Genomic DNA, 20,752 nt, shown 5'->3' with positions numbered 1-20,752 from the left:
TACATTAGGCAGAAGAAAAACGGTAGGTGATGCATGATGGAAAGAACGGCTGAAATGATAAGTATGAGTAAATCTAAATAAATGTTGACTTACACAGTAATGTCTTGGTGTGTCATGTGTGTGTTAAATATCACACAGATATGTTAGGAGGATATGGAGTTCATGTTCTAAGGTTCATGCATTGCTTAGGAAGAAGGTACTAAACTACAACTTATTCTTAGATGATAAGATCTGCATTTCTTAATGCATAGAGTAGTCACTAAACGAATAGTAAAAGTCAATATGATTATCAAGATAACAGAGGGAGGAAGTAGAAAAATTAACAATTAGTCTAAACACAGGCCAAAAAAGAGAATAGGAACAAAGAACAAATGGGATTTAATAAGACTTGATAAGTTGGTATATCTCTAAATATATTTGTAATTATAATAAACGTGAATGGATAAAATGTTCCAAATTAAAAGATTCTAGGCTGGATAAGAAAGCAAATAGAGAATCTGCTACTTGCTTTTTGTGAGAGAAACATCTAAAACCTAAGTATATAAAAAGAATGATGAGAAAAGCTATGCCATACAAACACTAATCAAAGGTAAGCTGGTATATCAAAGTACATTATTTGAGATAAAGAGAGAAACTTTATAACAATAAAAGGCTCTTTTTGTCTAAAAGATATAATAGTTCTAAATTTATATTCCTCATAGCCTTACAAAATATAAAGAAAAAAGGCAGAGACAAATCCACATAGTGGGAAATTTAACATATTTCTCTCAGTAATTGGCAAAACAAGCAGACTAAAACTCAGTAAGAATATTTCAGTAAGAGTCAAAAAACACAATTAGCAAATGACCTCATGGACATTAAGGACACTGCACCCAATGATAAACATTATTTCCAAACATAAAAAAGGAAAAAATCAATTAACCATATGCCAGGGCAGTTTTATATTTCAGAAGATCGAAATCATATAAATTCTTGTGTAAACTCAATGCAGTCAATCTAGAAAATAATAATAAATGAGAAAAATCTCCATATATTTGAAAATGAAGAAATGTAATTCATATCAAAACACAATGATGTATGATCCTGGACTGTATCCTGGACTAGAGAGGGGAAATGATATAGAGGACATTATTGAGACAAATCACATAATTGGAGAATGGTCTGTAGATTAGATGAAAGTATTATCTCAATGTCAGTTTTCCTGTATTGAGTAATTATACTGGGGTTACGTAACAGAATGTCCTTGTTTTTAGGAAATGCATACTAATTATTAAGGAGTTAAAGGACTTTGCTGAGGAAATATTTGAAAATCTTTGTAAAGGTATATGTGAGATCTCTGTGCTATTGCAAATCTAACTTTGAAATTATTTCAAAGATAAGCAGGTAAAAATAAATTTAAAGCATCAAAGAAGAAATTCCAATGAATATTAGAAAATATTTTTATCTGAATGATAGTGAAAATACAATCCTTGACGTATCCTGCTAAAGCCATGATTAGAGGAAAATACAGATCGCTAATGCATATATTAGATATTAAGGATAAAAAGTAAATGTCCTAAACATTTATCTCAAGTTAGAAAAAGCAGCAAATTAAACCCAAAGTAAGTAGCAAAAAGGATGCAATAAATACAATGCAGAATCAAAGCCAAAAATTGGATCTTTCAAAAGATTAACAAATCTCTTTATGAATGATTAAGAAGAAAACAGACTCAAAAAACCAATGCCAGGAGTGAAAAGGGGGGGGCATCACCACATTTTCTACAGGCATTTAAAAATATAAAAAGGTTTTTTGTCAATAGATTTGAAAATTTTTACATTAAGTGGGATAATTCTTAGAAAATACACTTACCAAAACTAGCACAATATAAAATAGAGAATCAGAACAGTCCTTTATTTTAGTGTAAATCCCACAAAGAAAACTACAGACCCAAATGATTTCACTGATGAATCTACAAAATAGGTAAGGTTAAAATAATGCTTTTCCTATACAGTCTTGTCCATAGAACAGTAAAGAATGAATTCTCTCCAACTTGTTTTATGAGAAATCAAAATCGAAAATTACAAACCAGTCTTACCCATGAAATGAACTTAAAATTTCTAAGAAATACATTAGGAAACCAAGTCCAGGAGCATTGTGATTTTTGGATAATAGAATCACAACTAAGTTAGCCTTATTATAGGAATACAAAGTTCATTTTACCTTTGAAAATCATTAATGTAATTCGTCCTGTTAAAAGACTAAAGGAAAAATTATATGACCATCTCCACAGAGGCAGAAGAAACAGTCAAGAAAAAATGTATATCCATGATATACAATCATAGCAAACTAGGAATAAAAGAAAATTTCTCAAACCTGATAAAGATTATCTATGAAAAGAGCTAGAAAACATCATAATGGAATATTATAAATTTTTTGCATTGAGTTTAGGATAAACCTAAATAAAGACGACCAGTTTGATCATTTCATTTAATAATTACATTGTATTAGGGTCCCAAAGAGTGTATAACAAAAAAAAGTTTACTAAGATGAAAAAACTTGCACCTAAGAAAGAATTTTAAATGTCAGTATTTACAAACGATATGATTATGTACAAAAGAAATCTAATAGAAATATTATTAACTGTGTGTTCCCCCTTCTTTCTAACTCTGGCAACCCTACTTATAATACTTACTGATTTAATTACACTCACACTTTTAAATCACATTATGTGAAATAATGTATTTTGTGCATTTTATGAAAAACTTTTAATAAAACTCTTTTTATGTATCTTACACATCATCTGTTTTTCTAGAGCTCCTTTAGAGTCATCTTACCTAGTTTGTCAGAGGTTGTTATCTTAACTTTCAAGTCAATTTTTTTTTAATTTAGGTATTTTATGATATTGTTGCTTGAAGCTTTGTCACACGCAAGGCATAACATCAGGAGTTTTACCCCCATCGCCTCACTTCCCCCCATTTATTAAAAGCATGCAATATTTGTTATTTGTGACCTGTAGCACAATGAATATTGAAAAGTATATTTAAACCTGTTATTTAAAAGTGATCTTTAAAATATTTGTTTACAAAGCATCAAACTTTCATAATTATGAAATTGCAAAATAGTTAATAAATCTACATAGATATTTATCTATGATTACTTTTTGCCGGGTCCACCAAGGGAGCCTGTTAAGCTTGTAAAACTGAATGATTGAATGTGTTTTTCTCAGATTTTAAAAATTATTTAAAGAGTGTCCATGGACTTACCTGGTGGCGCAGTGGTTAAGAATCCGCCTACCAGTGCAGGGGACATGGGTTCGAGCCCTGGTACGGGAAGATCCCACATGCTGCGGAGCAAATAAGCCTGTGCGCCACAACTGTTGAGCCTGCACGCCATAAGTACCAAAGCCCACGCGCCTAGATGCAACAAGAGAAGCCACAATGAGAAGCCCGCACACCGCAACGAAGAGTGGCCCCCCGCTCGCCACAACTAGAGAAAGCCCGCACACAGCAATGAAGACCCAACACAGCCAAAAATAAATAAATAAATAAATTTATTTTAAAAATAGAAATTAAAAAAATAGAGTGTCCATGATTAATATCTGTAAAGACTCCTTCCTTTTTAAGAGAGAATTTGTGGTGGGGGGGGACCTGCCTTCTGTGGATATATTTGGTATTTTAAAAAGATTATTATTTATATCCTTTATACTCATAAATAGTTTCCTATTAGTTATTTGTTTGCTTTGGGGCTTTTCCTCATTTTAGACAGACATTTGTGTGAAATAAGTTGCTTATTATTTTTTCAGATATCAATTTATAGAAGAAGCTTTTCAGAATCAGAAAGTGATCATAGATACACTAATCACCAAACTGATGGAAAAAACAAAATACATAAAATTCACAGGAAATCAGATCCAAAACAGGTAAATTTATATTTATGGTATTACTTAAATCATCTATATATAATGTGTTAAGTATATTAACTTTAAGAACAGACATTTTACTTAACTCATGGTGAAGTACATCCAAGTAAGCTGTCGGATGGGTCTAATAACACATAGTTGATAAGACTTTTCCAGAAACTTTGGATTTCTGGGAAGTTTGGAAAGTATTCTTTTCAGCCATGAAATTTCAAAACTATTATGGTAATAAGCTACATTTAATAACAGCTCATTTATCAGGTAAGTATTAATAATTTTTAATTATTTTGTGTTTTCCAATTATCCAAGAAATGCCAGGATTTAAAAACAAAACTATTTTTATAGTACTGTAATATATTTTAACACTTAATTAGATACATAATTGCTATTTTAAGGATTGCTAGACTTAGAGATGCCTCCCCTGAGCTGTCAGCTTTTAACTGCAATGAGGCAGAGATCATAGAACACCAGGAGACAGGGCTTGTTAAACTGTTCACATACCTTTTACTCCTTGTCAGATACAGTACTTAAACAGCTTCTACATATTGCTTGTTATACTGTTTGTCCTCCAAGGGAGTAAATCATCAACTGTCCAAAGGCTCATGTCCTAAAATTCAGTGATTGGAGAGCAAACCATTGACCTCTGTGGGGAGGAGGGAGTTTGCCTAGTACCCCCCTTTGCATCCCATTTGAGGCACATGCTGACATTTTACAACACCTGTGAAATCCCATGTTCCCTTTCTTTTGTTGTTTTGCACATGAAAGTAACATTTCACTGCTTAAATAGATAAAGAAATGCTTATTAGAAAGAGCCTGAATAAGAGAGGCCTTGCAGGGGCTTTGAATGTTGTTCATAGGGAAAAGTATATCAGCCTTTTTGTGGTTCATCTTCCTTAAGATCAGTTGTCACAATCTGTTACTCATCATTTTTCAACATGGCTAGGGTGGGGCATTTGGTACTTTTTTCCAAGGAATTCCTTGGCTTACCTGCTTTCCTTAATGGAGATTTTAAACATAATTTAACCTTTTCTTGACTCCCTGGTGTTATTATTACATCTATTATACATTGTGATAATAAAAGTTCTGTTGTGCGTCTTTTAGTTTCTGTTATTCTTTTGTTATCAGCTCTCATTTCATTTTACCTTTCTCTTTCACATGAGAACTGTAGTTGACCAAATACTATTTCCTTTGTCGTATTCTAATAACAGTACTGTATTTTTGCCAAATTGATGTAATTGGTGGGTTTAAAATTTTGTATCTGAGTAATTGAAAATATATAATGAATATTTATGGAATGATAAGGGTAGATAATCTCTACCATCTAGTGGCAAACAGTAGTAATTGTAAAATAACTAATTTTATGTAAACGATCCACCATTGATGAAATTCACCCTTTGGACTTCTTTCTTACTCTTTCACTATGTATATGGTATGACCTATGGGCCAGAGTTTACTCTTTTTTTTTTTTTAACATATGGATATTCATTTGTTCCAACACTTGTTCTGTTTGTTGAAAAGATTATCCTGTTGCTATTAAACTGCCTTGGTACCTTTGTTGAAAATCAGTTGACCATATATGTGTGAGATTATTTTGGACTCTCTTTCCATTGTGCTTTTGTTTCTTGCTAATACCCCACTTTCTTCATGACTAGAGCTTTTTATAGTAAGTCTTAAAATCACATAGTGTGAATTTTCCAAATTTTTTTTACCGTTTTTTTTTTTAGTAGTAGTAGTTTATGCTCTTTTTACAAAATAATACATTATGGTGTGGAAGGATTTTAGTTTTTGAATTGTGGTAAAAATTAAAGACTCTTTGGATTAGGTGCTAATTCTTTGTATCTTTATAGCTACCTGATTATAGAAGGATTAAATTTACTGGACTGACTTTGCTATTAATTCATCTTTATGCATGTGCAAACATGGCATTACTTGTCCCTTTTTCATCCTGTTCTACCATCATGAGGATTAAATTAGTTGGGTTTTTTGTTTTGTTGGTTTTTTTTTTTTTTTTTTTTTTGAGGTTGTTTGCTTCCTAGGCCTATCTGGTTTCCTTGATCCTCTAGCCAATATAGATATCAAATAATTATCTTGAAGAATTTCCAACGTTGGTGGGGGGGTGATAAATTAAGAGTTTGGGATTAACATATACACACTACTATATATAAAATAGGTAACCAACAAGGACCTACTGTATAGCACAGGGAAATTATACGCAATATTTTGTAATAACGTATAAGGGAAAATAATCTGAAAAAGAATATATATATGTATGTATAACTGAATCACTTTGCTGTCCACCTGAAACTAATACAATGTTGTAAATCAACTATAATTAAAAAAAAAAAAAATTTCCAACAGAGAATAAAATCCCTGCCCTTTTCATCTTAAGTTTTGGAAGATAAGCAGGCATAAGCAGGCAGAAGAAATAAAGCTTTTTTTTTTTTTTTTAACATCTTTATTGGGGTATAATTGTTTTACAATGGTGTGTTAGTTTCTGCTTTATAACAAAGTGAATCAGTTATACATATGTTCCCATATCTCTTCCCTCTTGCGTCTCCCTCCCTCCCACCCTCCCTATCCCACCCCTCCAGGCGGGCACAAAGCACCGAGCCGATATCCCTGTGCCATGCGGCTGCTTCCCACTAGCTATCTACCTTAGAAATAAAGCTTTTTGTTTATCTCAGAATGTTTGATGGTGGATGCCTCATTATTCTATTTCTGCTTTTATAAGATATTCTGGTATAATGCTATGTATTTTTTTTCCTATCCATCTTGATCTCTATGAAAATAGCATTCCCATTTTCTCTAATCAAAGGAAAAAATGTATATGCTGGTTGATAAAAACATATAGTTATTTGGCTGCTTATTTCAAGACAAATGTGCTATTAAAAGTAGCAAACTACTATTATTGTCTTTCTGCTTTTATTCAGATATAATGAATAGGTAACAGTTCAGATGACTAAGATAATAGGGACACATTTAAGCTTTTCTACTTCTTAGTTGCAGTGAATACAGTAGAACTCATTCAGTCCTGGTTTTCCTTATCTTGTTTATAAATCATTTTTTTTGTCCAACCTTTTAGGCTGAGAATTTTTCCAGGTGTCATAATCTTTCCAAATAATGTTTTCTTAAGATGTGTTCATTCTCTTACAGTTTTATACATTTTGATTTTAAGATTGAATTGACTATGTCTTTTGGAAGAATTAATATTTCTGCTATCTCATTTTCAAGAAAGTCTATTTAAACTGAAGGACCCTTAGAAAAAGCTGAGCTTTTAAGAGCTGAAAACTTTTTGGTCTAATTTAGGGATTAGAAAATCAATATTACATACTGTAAAACAAATATTCTGCCTTAGATTTTAGACTTCCCCCTTTTGTTTAATTTTCAGGATAATTGAAGTAAATCAAAATCAGAAGCAGGTGGAACAGGATATTAAAGTTGCCATATTTACATTGATGGTAGAAATAAATAAAAAAGGAAAAGCTCTACTGCATCAGCTTGAGGTAAGTTACTGTTAATGGGACAGTATGTTGTAGTGATTTACCGTAGTATTTTCTCGTGTATTTGTGAATTTGAAATCACAGCCTTTTTTGTATAATTGTTTACATTTGATTCAGTAATATTTTTCTCCATTCTCAGGCTCTACCTTGTATCTGACAGTTTACGGCTTTATGATACAGTAGGAATGTCTTAATCCTTATTGTTTACTTCAGAGCACAAAGTATAATGCCTTGCTTGAAGGAGGAGCTTAGTAAATATTAAAGAGATGTAAAGAGATGAATCTTTTTAGAGGTCCATTGAATTGACAGCTTTGGGTCACCAGAGGAGTGCAATTGAGCAAAGTTCTTCAGAAAGTTACATTAAGTTAGTTATATTTAGTTCTCAAATATATACATTTAACCTTACGAGAAATTAGGTAAAAGGATGTGCCTCCTGCCCTCAGCAGTCCTAACTGTGAAAGCAGTACTCAGGGAGAGATGCTCAAGGCACTTAAGATAGTTGTTTGTCACTGCAGGTAAGAAAAATATTACTAACTTCATCAGCTTTCTTATATTCATGAAGGTCAAGATCCAGAGTCAGTGTTTGACTCAAATAACAGGAGGTTACAACTTCTACATGGTATCTTAACATAATATTAATTGCATGATATTTTGGTATCCATTTAATGTATTGGTGCAAAAAGAATTTAACAGTAGAGAAGCAAATTAAGAAGAGAATAAAAGAATCCTGATGTTCGGAGATTTTAAAAAAAGCGTCATAGAAAAAATTTAGTTCAACATCTTTATTTTATAGTTGACAAAATTATAAGGTCTTTGTCAGAAGGTTCTCTTCCTCCTGGGAAAGCATGGTCATTCCCATGGTTTATCAATCATACAGGAAACAAAGACCAAAATAATTCTCTCTCCTCTTGGAAACAAATACTTAGTGAAAAAGTATTCGGCTAGGAGGAATACATTAACAGTAACTGTGTTTTCAAGGTTCTGGGGGGCGGGCGGTGGTGTGTTTTTTTTGTTTGGGTTTTTTTTTAGATAGAAGCATTTAAACTATTTTAAAAGATTTCAAAGCTCTGCTTAAAATCAAATGTCACATAGATTTGCTTCTCAGAGATGAATAGTGCACACATTGCTGTGGCTGTTTCCAAACTTCACTGTAAATCAGAATCACTTGAGGAGTTCTTTAAAAATCAAGATAAGGAACAAAAGATGACCACATCCCCAAATCTCTAGGGATGAACCTCGTCATCAGTATTATTTTAAATCAACTTTATTGACTTACAATTTTTTTTTTTTTTGCGGTACGCGGGCCTCTCACTGCTGTGGCCTCTCCCGTTGCGGAGCACAGGCTCCGGATGTGCAGGCTCAGCGGCCATGGCTCACGGGCCCAGCCGCTCTGTGGCATGTGGGATCCTCCCAGGTCGGGGCACGAACCCGCGTCCCCTGCATCAGCAGGCGGACTCTCAACCACTGCGCCACCAGGGAAACCCTTAACTTATAATTTTTGCAGCACCTTTTAAAAATGCTTTTCAGTCTTCATACCCAGTCTCCTGGTTCACAGAATCCTTCTTTAAGGCGAATAAATGTAGTCAGTATTTACTAAGACTCCAGACCCAAATAGTTTGTTACTATAGAAGACCAAGAAACTTGGGCTTCTGATTCTCAATTTGCAACATCCCTAAAAGTCAACAGAATTTCTGTTCTTTCTAGAATGTGTCCAAAGTAACACTTAGTTTTTACAGAGGTCAGAAATAGCCTAATAAGTAAATTATCTCTGGACTTAAAATTAGATACGACAAAGCCACTGATAGTCACTGCAATGACTTAATTCAGTTTAGCATATGTGTATTTTCCAAATTTGAAACCAACTAGGGCCAGGATCTAGGTTCATTTTCTCTATTGAGAATATAATTCCATATTGGAGTGTAGCAATTTTACTTTTAAACTTTTTTTTAGAGCTAGTAGAAAGTCCTGTTCTCTCCTCCTTTCCTTGCCAGGTAAAGGAGATTTGAGGTTAGAGACCTTTAAAATAGCACAGGTTCAGTGGGTTTTTCTTCCACTTTTGACTAACCTATGTTCTTGCTTGTATACTTCCCTTAGAGAAATTCTATAGTCTGCTTTTCTGTAGTTTTTTTTGAGAGTGCATTGGTACCATTAGTCACTATATCAATTGGTTCCCATGGTAATTTTCAATAGACAAAAATTATATGCTTCCTTTTTTTTTTTTTTTTTGCGGTACGCGGACCTCTTACTGTTGTGGCCTCTCCTGTTGCGGAGCAGAGGCTCCGGACATGCAGGCTCAGCGGCCATGGCTCACGGGCCCAGCCGCTCCGCGGCGTGTGGGATCTTCCCGGACCGGGGCACGAACCCGTGTCCCCTGCATCGGCAGGCGGACTCTCAACCACTGCGCCACCAGGGAAGCCTGCTTCCTTTTTTTTTTTTTTTTTTTTTTTTTACTACACACAAAGCATAAATGTTGTCTACCACATGGCATGACTTGGCACAAACTAGTTGCAATCAGGATAAGAATGCCTAAAAGGTGAAATCATGTGCTTGAGTAAATCATGTGATCTGGTAACTTTACTTGATTGCTGGATGGTACATCTATTTTATTTGTGAGTATTGAATTTAATGGGCATTTACTGTATTATAGCTAATCCACGGTTTTGTACCTCTTTGGATACTGGAAGATGCATGAACAGAAACCTGCATCCCAAAATATGTACAACCAGACCAAGGGCCTTGGAGAGAAGGGGCAGGCAGCAGAGGCAGGGTGGCGTCGGTGGTGACTACGGCACTGGGGGCACGGTTTTTACTTCAGTGAGAATGAGCCTTTGTACCAAGGGATAGGTTGCTATCACCTGGGTTCTTAGAGGTGGTGGTTATTCTAATTGGGTAATCTGATGATGACCATTAAAATATATGTTACATGCAGAACTAATTTTGAAACTTTTTTTTTTCAGAGTCTTGCAAAAGATCATCGAATGAAACTTATGCAACAGCAGCAGGAAGTGGCTGGACTTTCTAAACAGTTGGAACATGTCATGCATTTTTCTAAATGGGCAGTTTCCAGTGGCAGCAGTACAGCATTACTTTATAGCAAGCGACTGGTAAGATAAACTAAGTATGGCATTTAACATACTATCAAAATACAGAGAGAAACAATGGAGTTATTAGAATGCTTAAAATTTAGAAATGTTCATTAGTCTGTACTTAAATGCTTTTTACCTTTTTCTAATTTTTATCAATCAAAATATTTTGGTTTTAAAAAATCTTATATTGCCATGATTGAGGCGTATCTTCAATTTTAATCTACCATCATCCCTCCTGTTTTGTTCTTTTCCAAGTTTTCTCTGTCTTAGTGGCAGTTGAACTTAATACTAACAATAAAGATAAGAGTAAATATTTCCTGATCACCTGTAGTGTGCCAGGCACTAATCCTAAGCATTTCCATGTAATATTTTATTTAAACATTTACATCATTTTTATGAGATAGGTATACCTATCCATCCATTGTATGGGTGATGAAACCAAAGCACAGAGTTAAGTAACATGCCTAAGGCCACTCAGCTTGGACACCTGAACCCAAAGGCTGTGTTCCTTTTGTCTGTACTGCGTTGTTTACTCTGTCAGTGATATATGGTGCTGGGTATTTTAACCCCATTGCTAGAGAAAAGTGGCTCTCATTTGTTCAGCTGTTTTCAGAATAGTCTAGAACCTTGCTACTGAAAATATGGTCACTGCATACTAATCAGGTGGTTCAGTAGATGTGGGGTGAGGCCAAATTCTGTGGTTCTGACGAGCTCCCAGGTGATGCTGCTGTGCTGCTCCGTAGACCACCTTTAGTAGCAAAGGATCTAGAAGACATTCAGCCGTGGAAGTCACACCACATAAGCATTCTTAAAATCTCCTGCTTTACTCTTATTTTATTAAAGATTCCACAGAGATTTACACTTTGAAATCAAATTATGACATCCAAATCTGTTTTCTGTACACCCACTCAGTTTTGTGGAAGGAATTTTCTACGACCATTTTGAAATAAGGAAATGCACTTCAGGGTAAACTTCTGTAAACTAGGTTCAAATATTGAGTAACTTATTAGAAAACTGATTTATATAAGTATTCCTAATCATGAATTGTATTCAACTCTTAAGATTATTTTCTTTCATAATTATCAATGATGTGGTCAATCTTGAGTCTTTTTTTTCTTTTTCTTCCTTTTTACTGCTTCATTGGTCTAATGAAAAACAGCTTCTATACAGTACATACCTTCTCTGTTACTTATGTTTTCCTGTAAGTCAAACAAAACGGATAAAAGGAGAAAATGAGAGAATTGTCTTTTTTTCAACTAGACCCATTATGAATATTTTTATTTGTATGTGTGTAAGAAAGCATGTTATTCACACAATCAGATATTCAATCTCCTTATCAGTTTAAGAATTTGTTTCTCTGATTTTATTCTATGATTTTGTTTGTGATTATAAGACAAAGAAAACAGTACAAACTCGAAGATGGGATTACTTAATCTGCACAATGATCTCTTGAAATAGGAGAGAGGAAGATTGGTCTCTATATTATACACAGGAGAAAATAAACACAGTGAAGCATAAGCAACCAGTATTACCAGCTTCCTGATTTACTAAATTGTGTTTTTTAATTTTTAAAAGTCTGTGGAACCCAATCACATCACTAGCAGCAGATATAGCTAGTAAAATAATTTACCTATAGTGAATGCAGAGCTAAGGCTTGTGATTCCTTTTAAACATTTAGAAGGATTTTTAACCTCAGAAAATTTGAAAGTCACTATATTATGCAACTCTGTCCTTTAGAGCTTCTATGCTTCATAAATATAGCCATGTTTACTAAGGTTATTTTTTTAATGATGGCTTTTATATGCTTAAAAATTAAAAAGAAACGTCTTGCTGGCCTGAAATTTCAAGCTTAGCTTGTAATTCTTAGTTCATTTTTTTTTGCTATAGGAATTATAATCAGTAAAAGACCAAACCCATTGGAATAGCAGGATCCTTTCAGAAGTCCAGTTTTAAATATATTTTAAAACATTTTCACAGTATTTCCTTAGGATTCTTCTGTCATCTGTTAAACATTGAGTTTATCCTTATATTATTTAGAAGGAAGGCAAGAAATACCGACAGAAGAGACCAGGAGAGTAAAACACAGTATTCTTTTTACTAGCAATAGATATTTCTATAATACTAGTGATTAGGAAGCTGTTAAGGTATAGGTAGTAAAAGGGAAATCCACAATCTTTTTTACTCCCTTTCCCCCGTCCTCCCATATAATTAATCTTCAAAGACTTATGTTTCCTGAATATCTCATCGACAATTCCTTGCTTTTAGTCCTCAGGGTTCAGAATGTCATGGTCTTTTGCCTGGGTACTGTTAGCCTTTCTTAGAATGCTTTTTCTTTCTCCTGAGTAAATCCTCATCTTTGTAGAGACTACCAGGTTCAGCTTAGATGTGTCTTCCTTTCCTTTTGGCAGCCTTCCATGACCAAGACTGGGTTGGATTACCCTTCTCTGTGTTTACAAAGCCCTTATGCATATATCCATCAATACTATTACTGATTTTTATCTACTATTATTACATTTGCATCTTTTTCTGTGAATTTCATTAGACTTTTTACTTCTTAAAGGGTAAAAATTTTGTGTTACCCAGTGCTTGATATATAGGAACTCAATGAAAGATTGATGGTAAATAAATAAGGTAGCAGATAACATCTCTTGTCAGAAGCTATAAATAAGTGTAGACAAAACCTTATGTTATATTTTACAGGATTGGAAACTCGAATACTAAATTTCTTTTTTAAGTTTATTTTAACTTCAATAGAAAGGAGACAGTATACAGTATTGCCATCTGAAAAGCTGTTTTGACATCTTCCATAGTTTTAAAAATAATTTTGTCCTTTGCTTCTTGAACAGTAGCTAAGTTTTCAGTGTGAAACCTGAGTTTAAGTTCAGATACATCTGAAGGGATCAACAAGTATATTTAATTAATCCTTATTTATCTTTTACAGTAGCCAGGGTTTATGACTCCTCATAGGAAAGTTTTTGCCATAATTCTTTTGCTTAGCATATTATGAGCATGTTTTATAATGAGAATTATTAGAAGATGCAAAAAAAATTAAGAAAGGTAGAAAAACTTAGGCAAAAGAACATTGTGTTGAGTGCTGTTTGCTAAACACTGTGCCATGTATTCTACATAGTCCCAAAATAAATACGTTTTTTTACACAGAATTTATTGTAGCTATTTAAGATAATTTAGCAATCGAATGAAGCAAACTTATTTATTCAAAAATTATTTATTGAATACCTGTTATGTATCAGGTGGCATTCTGAGTACTAAGGGAACAGAAAACAAAGCAAAATCTCTGCCCTCAAGAAGTTGCATTTTTAGGGACTTCCCCGGTAGTGCAGTGGTTAAGACTCTGCACTCCCAATGTAGGGGGCCTGGGTTCGATCCCTGGTCAGGGAACTAGATCCCACCTGCCTGCCGCAACTAAGAGTTCACATGCCACAACTAAGGAGCCTGCCTGCCACAACCAAGGAGCCCATGTGCCGCAACTAAGGAACCCGTGAGCCGCAACTAAGACCCAGCACAACCAAATAAATAAATAAATATTTTTTTAAGTTGCATTTTAATGAAGAGAGATACACAATACCAAAATAAGTAAAATGTATAGACCACTGCATGGTATTGAGTGCTCTAGAGAAAAGTAAATTAAGGGAAGAGTCGAGGAGCATTGGGGTAGGATTGTGATTTTAGTTATGGAATTCTATCTAAAGAGGGTGATATTTGAGCAGATTCCTGAAGCAAGTGAGGAAGCAAGCCGTGCAGATACTCGGGGAGAGTATTCATGCAGAGCACAAGTACAGACAGCAAGTGCAAAGACTGAGGTGGGAGTTATTTGTGATATGGACAGCAAGTAGGCCTAAGAGGGTGGAACACAGTGAATGAGCAGACACTAGGATGAGTAAGGTCAGAAGTACTGGAAAGCCAAATAGTATATGAGCCTTGTAGTTGATTATGAGGACTTTGGTTTTTAATCTAAGTGAGATGAGAAACCATTGGAGGGACTTGAGGAGAGGAATGACAGAATATGATTTACAGTTTAACACAATTACTCTGGCCGCTGAAAAAAAACTGTAGGTGGTTGAAGGCAAGGGAGAAATAAGGGAGACTATTTATAACCTTACTGCAATGAGGTGGCTTTTCCAGGGTAGTAACAGTAGAGTTGATAATGGGAGAATTGGTAGGATTGTCCATATCTTTTAATGATAGAGCCAACAGGATTTGCTGACAAGTGGAACATAAGGCATGAGGAAAAGAAAGGAACCAAGGACTAAGCAGTAGGAAAAATAGTGTTGCCAATAATTGAGGTGGGGAAGATCATAGGACAAGTAGACTTGAAGAGAAGGATCAAGAGTTCCCTTCTAGGCATATTAAATTTGAGGTACCTGTTAGAGAATCAGGTAGAGATATTGAGCAAGCCATTGGAAGTGCAAGTTCATAGAGGGGTCCAGGCTTGAGATATAAATTTAAGAGTCAGATAAACGATGAGACTGGATGAGATCACTTAAAGTATGTGGGTGCAGGAGAAAAGAGAGCAGTTGCAAGACTGGGCCCTGGGACATTCCTGGTGTGGGAGATGTGAAAGAACCAACAATGGAAACTGAGATGGTACATTGGGACACAAACCTATTCTCAGCGGCCTTAAAATATAGCAGCTGGTGAAATAAGGGGAAAACCATGAGATCATAGTTTGTTCAAAGCCAAGAGAAGAAAATGCTTCCCTGAGGGCCAAGTGACCACCTATGTGAAAAGCTACTAAGCCTGAATGGTTTCAGGGAAGAGTGGGAGGAGAGGAACGGGGGACATGATAGATGAGTCTTTTGAAGAGTTTTGCCAGAAAAGAGAGCAGGAAAAGTGGGAGTTTTGCCAGAAAAGAGAGCAGTTGATGGCGGGAGAAAAGGAGCCAAGAGTTCTGTTTTTAGCTGGGAAAAGTTAAACATGTTTATGTGTTAATGGGACTGATGCAGTAAAATGGAAAGCTTGATGGATACAGGAGAAGGGAGAGAATTGCTGGGCAGTGTCTTTGTGTCGGCAAGAGGGTGTTGGGCACTATTGCACGAGTGCAAGGATTGGCTTTAGCTAGAAGCGTGGCCAGTTAATCCATTGTGATAGGAGGGAACGCTAATACTGGTAGGTGGTGGAAGTTTGTGGAAGTTCCCTGATTGTTCCTGTTTTTTCAGTGAACAGTAATCAGGACCATCAGCTGAGATGGAGAATGGGGGAGGAGATGCTGGAGATTTGAAAAGAGAAAGGAGGTTTGAAATAGTCATTTAGGAGAGTAGGGACATGAAGGACCAGAGGCCCGTCAACCTTAGGGCCCTACCTAAAGTAAGCAGGCTGTGTTTGAAGTTTGGTCAGTCCCTTTATCAGTCCAATTATAGTGAGTCAAAAGTTAGATTAAACCAGTGTTGTTTGTTGGTTGTTGTTTGGGGAAAAGGTTGAGGAGAGGGAAGGGAGTATGTGTAGTTTGACATGTGAGAGAAAGAGGGGTTGAGGGTATATACCAGGAAATGATTATGAGGATTAACCCTGGGATTTGAGCCGGATAAGGAGAAACTGAGGGCTAGGGTAAGGGTATTGGTAACATGAGGTCGAAGGACAGGGAAAATTTTAAGAGCAAAGGTTTATAGGACCTTTAGGGTTTGTAGGATTATTGGTATCTGGGCACTAGAAGGGAGTAAGCTGGAAAGAAAGATCATCTAGTTGGATATAAAATCATCAAGAATTAAGACAGGAGTAATGTTGGCGTTGGTGATGGTGAGCCAGGAGCTAAACTCTTCAAGACTGAGGGAGAGTGACTGAGTATTCACTGAGGACTGCAGTGTGGAGGAGATGGGGGGTGTGGTGTGATGACCCGAGATTCACAGCATGGGAGCAAGGAGAGCCATCCCACTCGTAGGCCTAGTTATGAGCTGTACTTATGTTTCCGGAGCAGAGAGTATTTTGTATTTTCTGTAATTCATTAGCCGCCTAATCTCAATTCTGCATCCTTCTTTGAAAGAGTAAGTAAAATAAATAAAAGAGCAGAATTTGTGAAAATTTTTTATTTTACAAATACTTGGTTGGTGCTTCTGTGAAGTTTAAATAATTCAAAAAACTAACTTTAAGATAGTTAAAGTTAGTTTTTTGTATTCAACAGTATAGCTGAGTTGTACCTCAAAACTAATAACATGTTTTGGAAGGAAAACTGCGTTGTATGTCCACTTTTTTATAACTTTTATATATATATATATATATATATGATTGCTTATTTTGTGTTAGCATACATATGATACAGAGACCACTTTTTGTGTATTTATTGGGAACTTAATAAATTACTTGCCTAATAAAGTTTTTTTTGTGTTTGTTTTTTTTTTGCGGTACACGGGCCTCTCACTGTTGTGGCCTCTCCCGTTGCGGAGCGCAGGCTCAGCGGCCACGGCTCACGGGCCCAGCCGCTCCGCGGCATATGAGATCTTCCCGGACCGGGGCACGAGCCTGTGTCTCCTGCAATCGGCCGGCGGACTCTCAACAACTGCGCTACCAGGCAAGCCCGCTAATAAAGATTTTGATGTTTAGTTGTCTCTCTGCTTTCTTCTAGATTACATACCGGTTACGGCACCTCCTTCGAGCAAGGTGTGATGCTTCCCCAGTGACCAACAATACCATCCAATTTCACTGTGATCCTAGTTTCTGGGCTCAAAATATTATCAATTTAGGTAGGCTGTTATGTACATTTTCTCAAAGTGCCATTTGTTTCTGGAACTCTTAATGATTATGAGATTATTGAAAATGTATTCCCTTCCCCCCCCAAAGTGTGTTTATCATCTTGTTTTAAGTACATGGAATTTTCACTAGTATTTCATTAGCGTGTGTATATGCGTGACACATGCATGAATATAAACACACATGTAAATATGTGGATGATATGAAACATCCTTTATATTGACTCAGGGTGTCTAGATTTCTGGATTTAGGAGGTTTTTTTTTTCTTTCCCATAGAATCTTGCTTGTACTGTTAATTACATACTTATCAGAATGGTTGATAAAACTCTTGACTGCCATTAATATAGGATTTTTTATATTTAGAATGTTTTCTGTTAAAACAGGACTTCTCATACAATTATTGGCTTACTTACTCTTGAGAGCCAGTCATCAGGCTGCTTTATCTAGCTAGGGAAGACTTCTCTTTTCTTCTTTTGCCTTTTATGTAATTATTATATAATTTTTAACCTCCTAACTGAAGTGTACTATACGTACAGATAAGTGCCCAAATTTTAAGTACTAGAGCGCACTGAGTTATCACAAAGGGAGACTATCATTATGGTATCATTTGGTAACATCAAATATCCTTGCAGGCAGTACTTGCTACATTATGTGCTAGTAGAAAAAGTCTTCAGTTTTTGCCTCCTTTCTTAATTTCTCACAGGGAGACTATAGAAACAAAAATTTAAGAATTCCATATACATTCTTCATCAACCACCAGTATTCCCTTTGATGACAGTTTTTGGGCTCATTGACTTTGTTTCAAAATCTTGAAAGATGGTTGCTCTCTCATTCCCTAAGCTAGATTCTGGGTAAGAAAGGAAGAAACGGCTGGAGAGAGAGCCAGTGCTCTCAGAACACCAGGAAAGGAAGAAATAGGCTTACACAAACCTCATTCATACACGGGAAGAACAGAAGGAATGGTAATAAGGTGACCCTTTGAAGGAAAGGTCATAAGTTGACTCCTGCAGCTCAGTCTAGAAGCACATATTTATTGATTGATTGATACGTAGCAAGCAACTGGAATCATACACACTCTCACCTATGTAACTAAAAAGAAGCATCTTAATACAAAGCGTGTATATAAGTTAACTATCTCCTACCCTCCACCATACATGCGGCTATATAGAGAACCTGTCACAGTTATATATCCACACAAATAGTCATATGTAGAATTGTATTACTTGTAAGCATATCATTTAAAATATAGACCACATGATGTAAACATAAATAAAATTAAGAATATGTGTAACTGTATACACATAAATGGATATAGTTTTAGATAAGTCTACAGCGAAAACAAAAACATCTATTTGTGAGGAGTTTGTAAAACAATATCCTTTACTGTAGGACTTCTCAGAGCTGTCCTATACAGCTCTGTAAATTGCCATTTACAATGAGATTTACATTTTAAATCTTCTAAGGAGACAAGTGTCCCAAACTTGGTTATTTACGGCTTCTGAGAAATATGTTATAGAAGACTACAAGGGAAAAATGTTGAGTTGGATGAATATTCAGTTAGTGTCTTTGTGACTTTGGGTAAGTTGTTCAATCTCTCTGAACCTTAAATCCCTTATCTGTACAGAGGACTTTAACAATATACATAGACCTACTGTCGCAGTATCTAATACAGAGTAAGTATTTAATGAATGATAACTATTTTTTAGGATGCATATGTTTATTAAATCAGAAACATTTAACTGAGTCTCTGCTGTTGAAGAAATCAAGCTTTGCCTTATGCTTGGACCACACCTGTTAGAGGTACCTTTAAACTCTAACAGTATAGTTATAAGGCAGAGTATTCTCCATCAGAGAACTAACAGTGTACTCTGAAGGTGTAAAGAACTTGAGAGATAACTAAATCAGAAATACTGTGGTATTGTTTTTAGATCCAATGTCAGGTTTGCTTGTTGTGTTTTGATATGCAACAGCAGTCCTCAAAGTAGGGTCTGAGGCTCCTTCAGGTGATGACAGGCCTCCTGTTTCCAAGTACATATCCATGTATGGCTGGATTTTCTTCATATATTTAAACAATATATTAGATAATGCAGAAACAGGTATGAGAGTTCAGCTATTAAGCCAGACATTTAAAGAGATGTTTGAAAATGTAAAATAGTGCCACTCTTCACTACATTTTTTTGAAAATAAGTATTTTTTCATAAAAATGTGTTATTATGGGTTGTCACTTTTAAATGAATTAGTGAGGAAAAATGTTTTTAATTCTCATTTTTAGTTTCGAATATGGTAAATTTTGATTGATAGAACCTACATAAACAGAAGCTCTTTGGGGTTTCTATTTTTAAGAGTATAAAGGGTTCCTGAGAGAAAAAGAAGCTCCTTGGCAATTCTGAAGATCAGTAAAAATAGCCCTACAAAATACGGTATTTCACTACCAGAAAATCTTTAGAACTTAACCTTTTCTCTTTAATTAGGTTCTTTAGTAATCGAAGATAAAGAGAGTCAACCACAAATGCCTAAGCAGAATCCTGTCATGGAACAGAATTCACAGCCACCAGGTGGTTTATCTTCAAACCAGTTATCCAAGTTTCCAACACAGATCAGCCTAGCTCAATTACGACTCCAGCATATGCAGCAACAGGTAATGGCTCAGAGGCAACAGGTGCAACGGAGGCCAGCACCTGTGGGTTTACCAAACCCTAGAATGCAGGGGCCCATCCAGCAACCTTCCATCTCTCATCAGGTAAATTTGGAAGCAGGCCTGTCCTAACTTAGATAATTATAGTACAGTTGTATTCAGCAGCTCCTAAAATAACCAAGGCATCTTTCATCCATGACTTAAATATATGAATTTATAAAAATTTATCACATTAAGGATCCCTGATTTAACTCTAGATTTTAGCCCTTCTCAAAAAGAAATTAATGGTTTATTTAATTGGGACATCTATTCTCATCTGCTCTCTTTCATCTTCAGATTATAAGAGGATAAATGATTCCATTCCTAAATAACCAATGCATATGATTGATGGGAAAAGTTGTGTACCTGTAATTCATAATTTTTATATTAGTGCTTCAGGATGACTAATACTTTAGATTATCTCTTCTCTGTAAGGATGCAGTGTTTAGAAAATCACATTGCATCTTAGAAACTAGGACAAAATGAAATAGAAAAGGGCAAGGATTTGATTCGTTAGAAGTCTACCTTTTTCAAACTTTATTTCTGAGCAAATGTTCCATGAACCATTCTTATTTTAATCCATACAAATTGTTATTTTCAGTTACTTTTATTTATTAATTTATACTCCCTATTTCTCAGAAGAATTTGAACTGATTTACAGTAAATGACAAATGAAATGGCAGAGGGATTAATAAGTGTTAAGAATACTCAAAGCATGCAGAGCTAGGCTAAGGGTTCTCATCATGCTTGAGAGCAAAACTTAGCTCAACTTTTTGTCAGCCAAACAAAAAAGAAACAGGAATAATATCTATATTATTTGATTAAAAGGAACATGCCATTAGGAGAAATTTTTTACTAGTATTTTTCTAGCACTAAGAGGAATATATAATGTGG

At 35.3% G+C, this 20,752-nt stretch overlaps 1 protein-coding gene across 3 annotated transcripts in view; it reads left to right on the top strand.

Annotated features, from left to right (window-relative positions):
• Positions 1–20,752, top strand: part of TRIM24 (tripartite motif containing 24) — a 91,620-nt gene that overhangs the window by 48,210 nt on the left and 22,658 nt on the right. For 2 of the 3 annotated variants that reach the window (XM_070046301.1, XM_030853944.3), the window contains exons 5-9: positions 3,783–3,899; positions 7,285–7,399; positions 10,354–10,500; positions 17,060–17,177; positions 19,656–19,924. In XM_070046301.1, the coding sequence (XP_069902402.1) occupies positions 3,783–3,899; positions 7,285–7,399; positions 10,354–10,500; positions 17,060–17,177; positions 19,656–19,924 (766 nt within the window). The remainder of the gene's footprint in view (positions 1–3,782; positions 3,900–7,284; positions 7,400–10,353; positions 10,501–17,059; positions 17,178–19,655; positions 19,925–20,752) is intronic. The other variant, XM_030853945.3, reaches the window with a different exon arrangement.

This window comes from Globicephala melas, chromosome 9 (genome assembly GCF_963455315.2).
Source record: "Globicephala melas chromosome 9, mGloMel1.2, whole genome shotgun sequence".
NCBI classification, from domain to species: Eukaryota; Metazoa; Chordata; class Mammalia; order Artiodactyla; family Delphinidae; genus Globicephala; species Globicephala melas.
The sequence above is the reverse complement of the archived record's forward strand: the minus strand, read 5'-3'. Positions and strand labels throughout refer to the sequence as shown.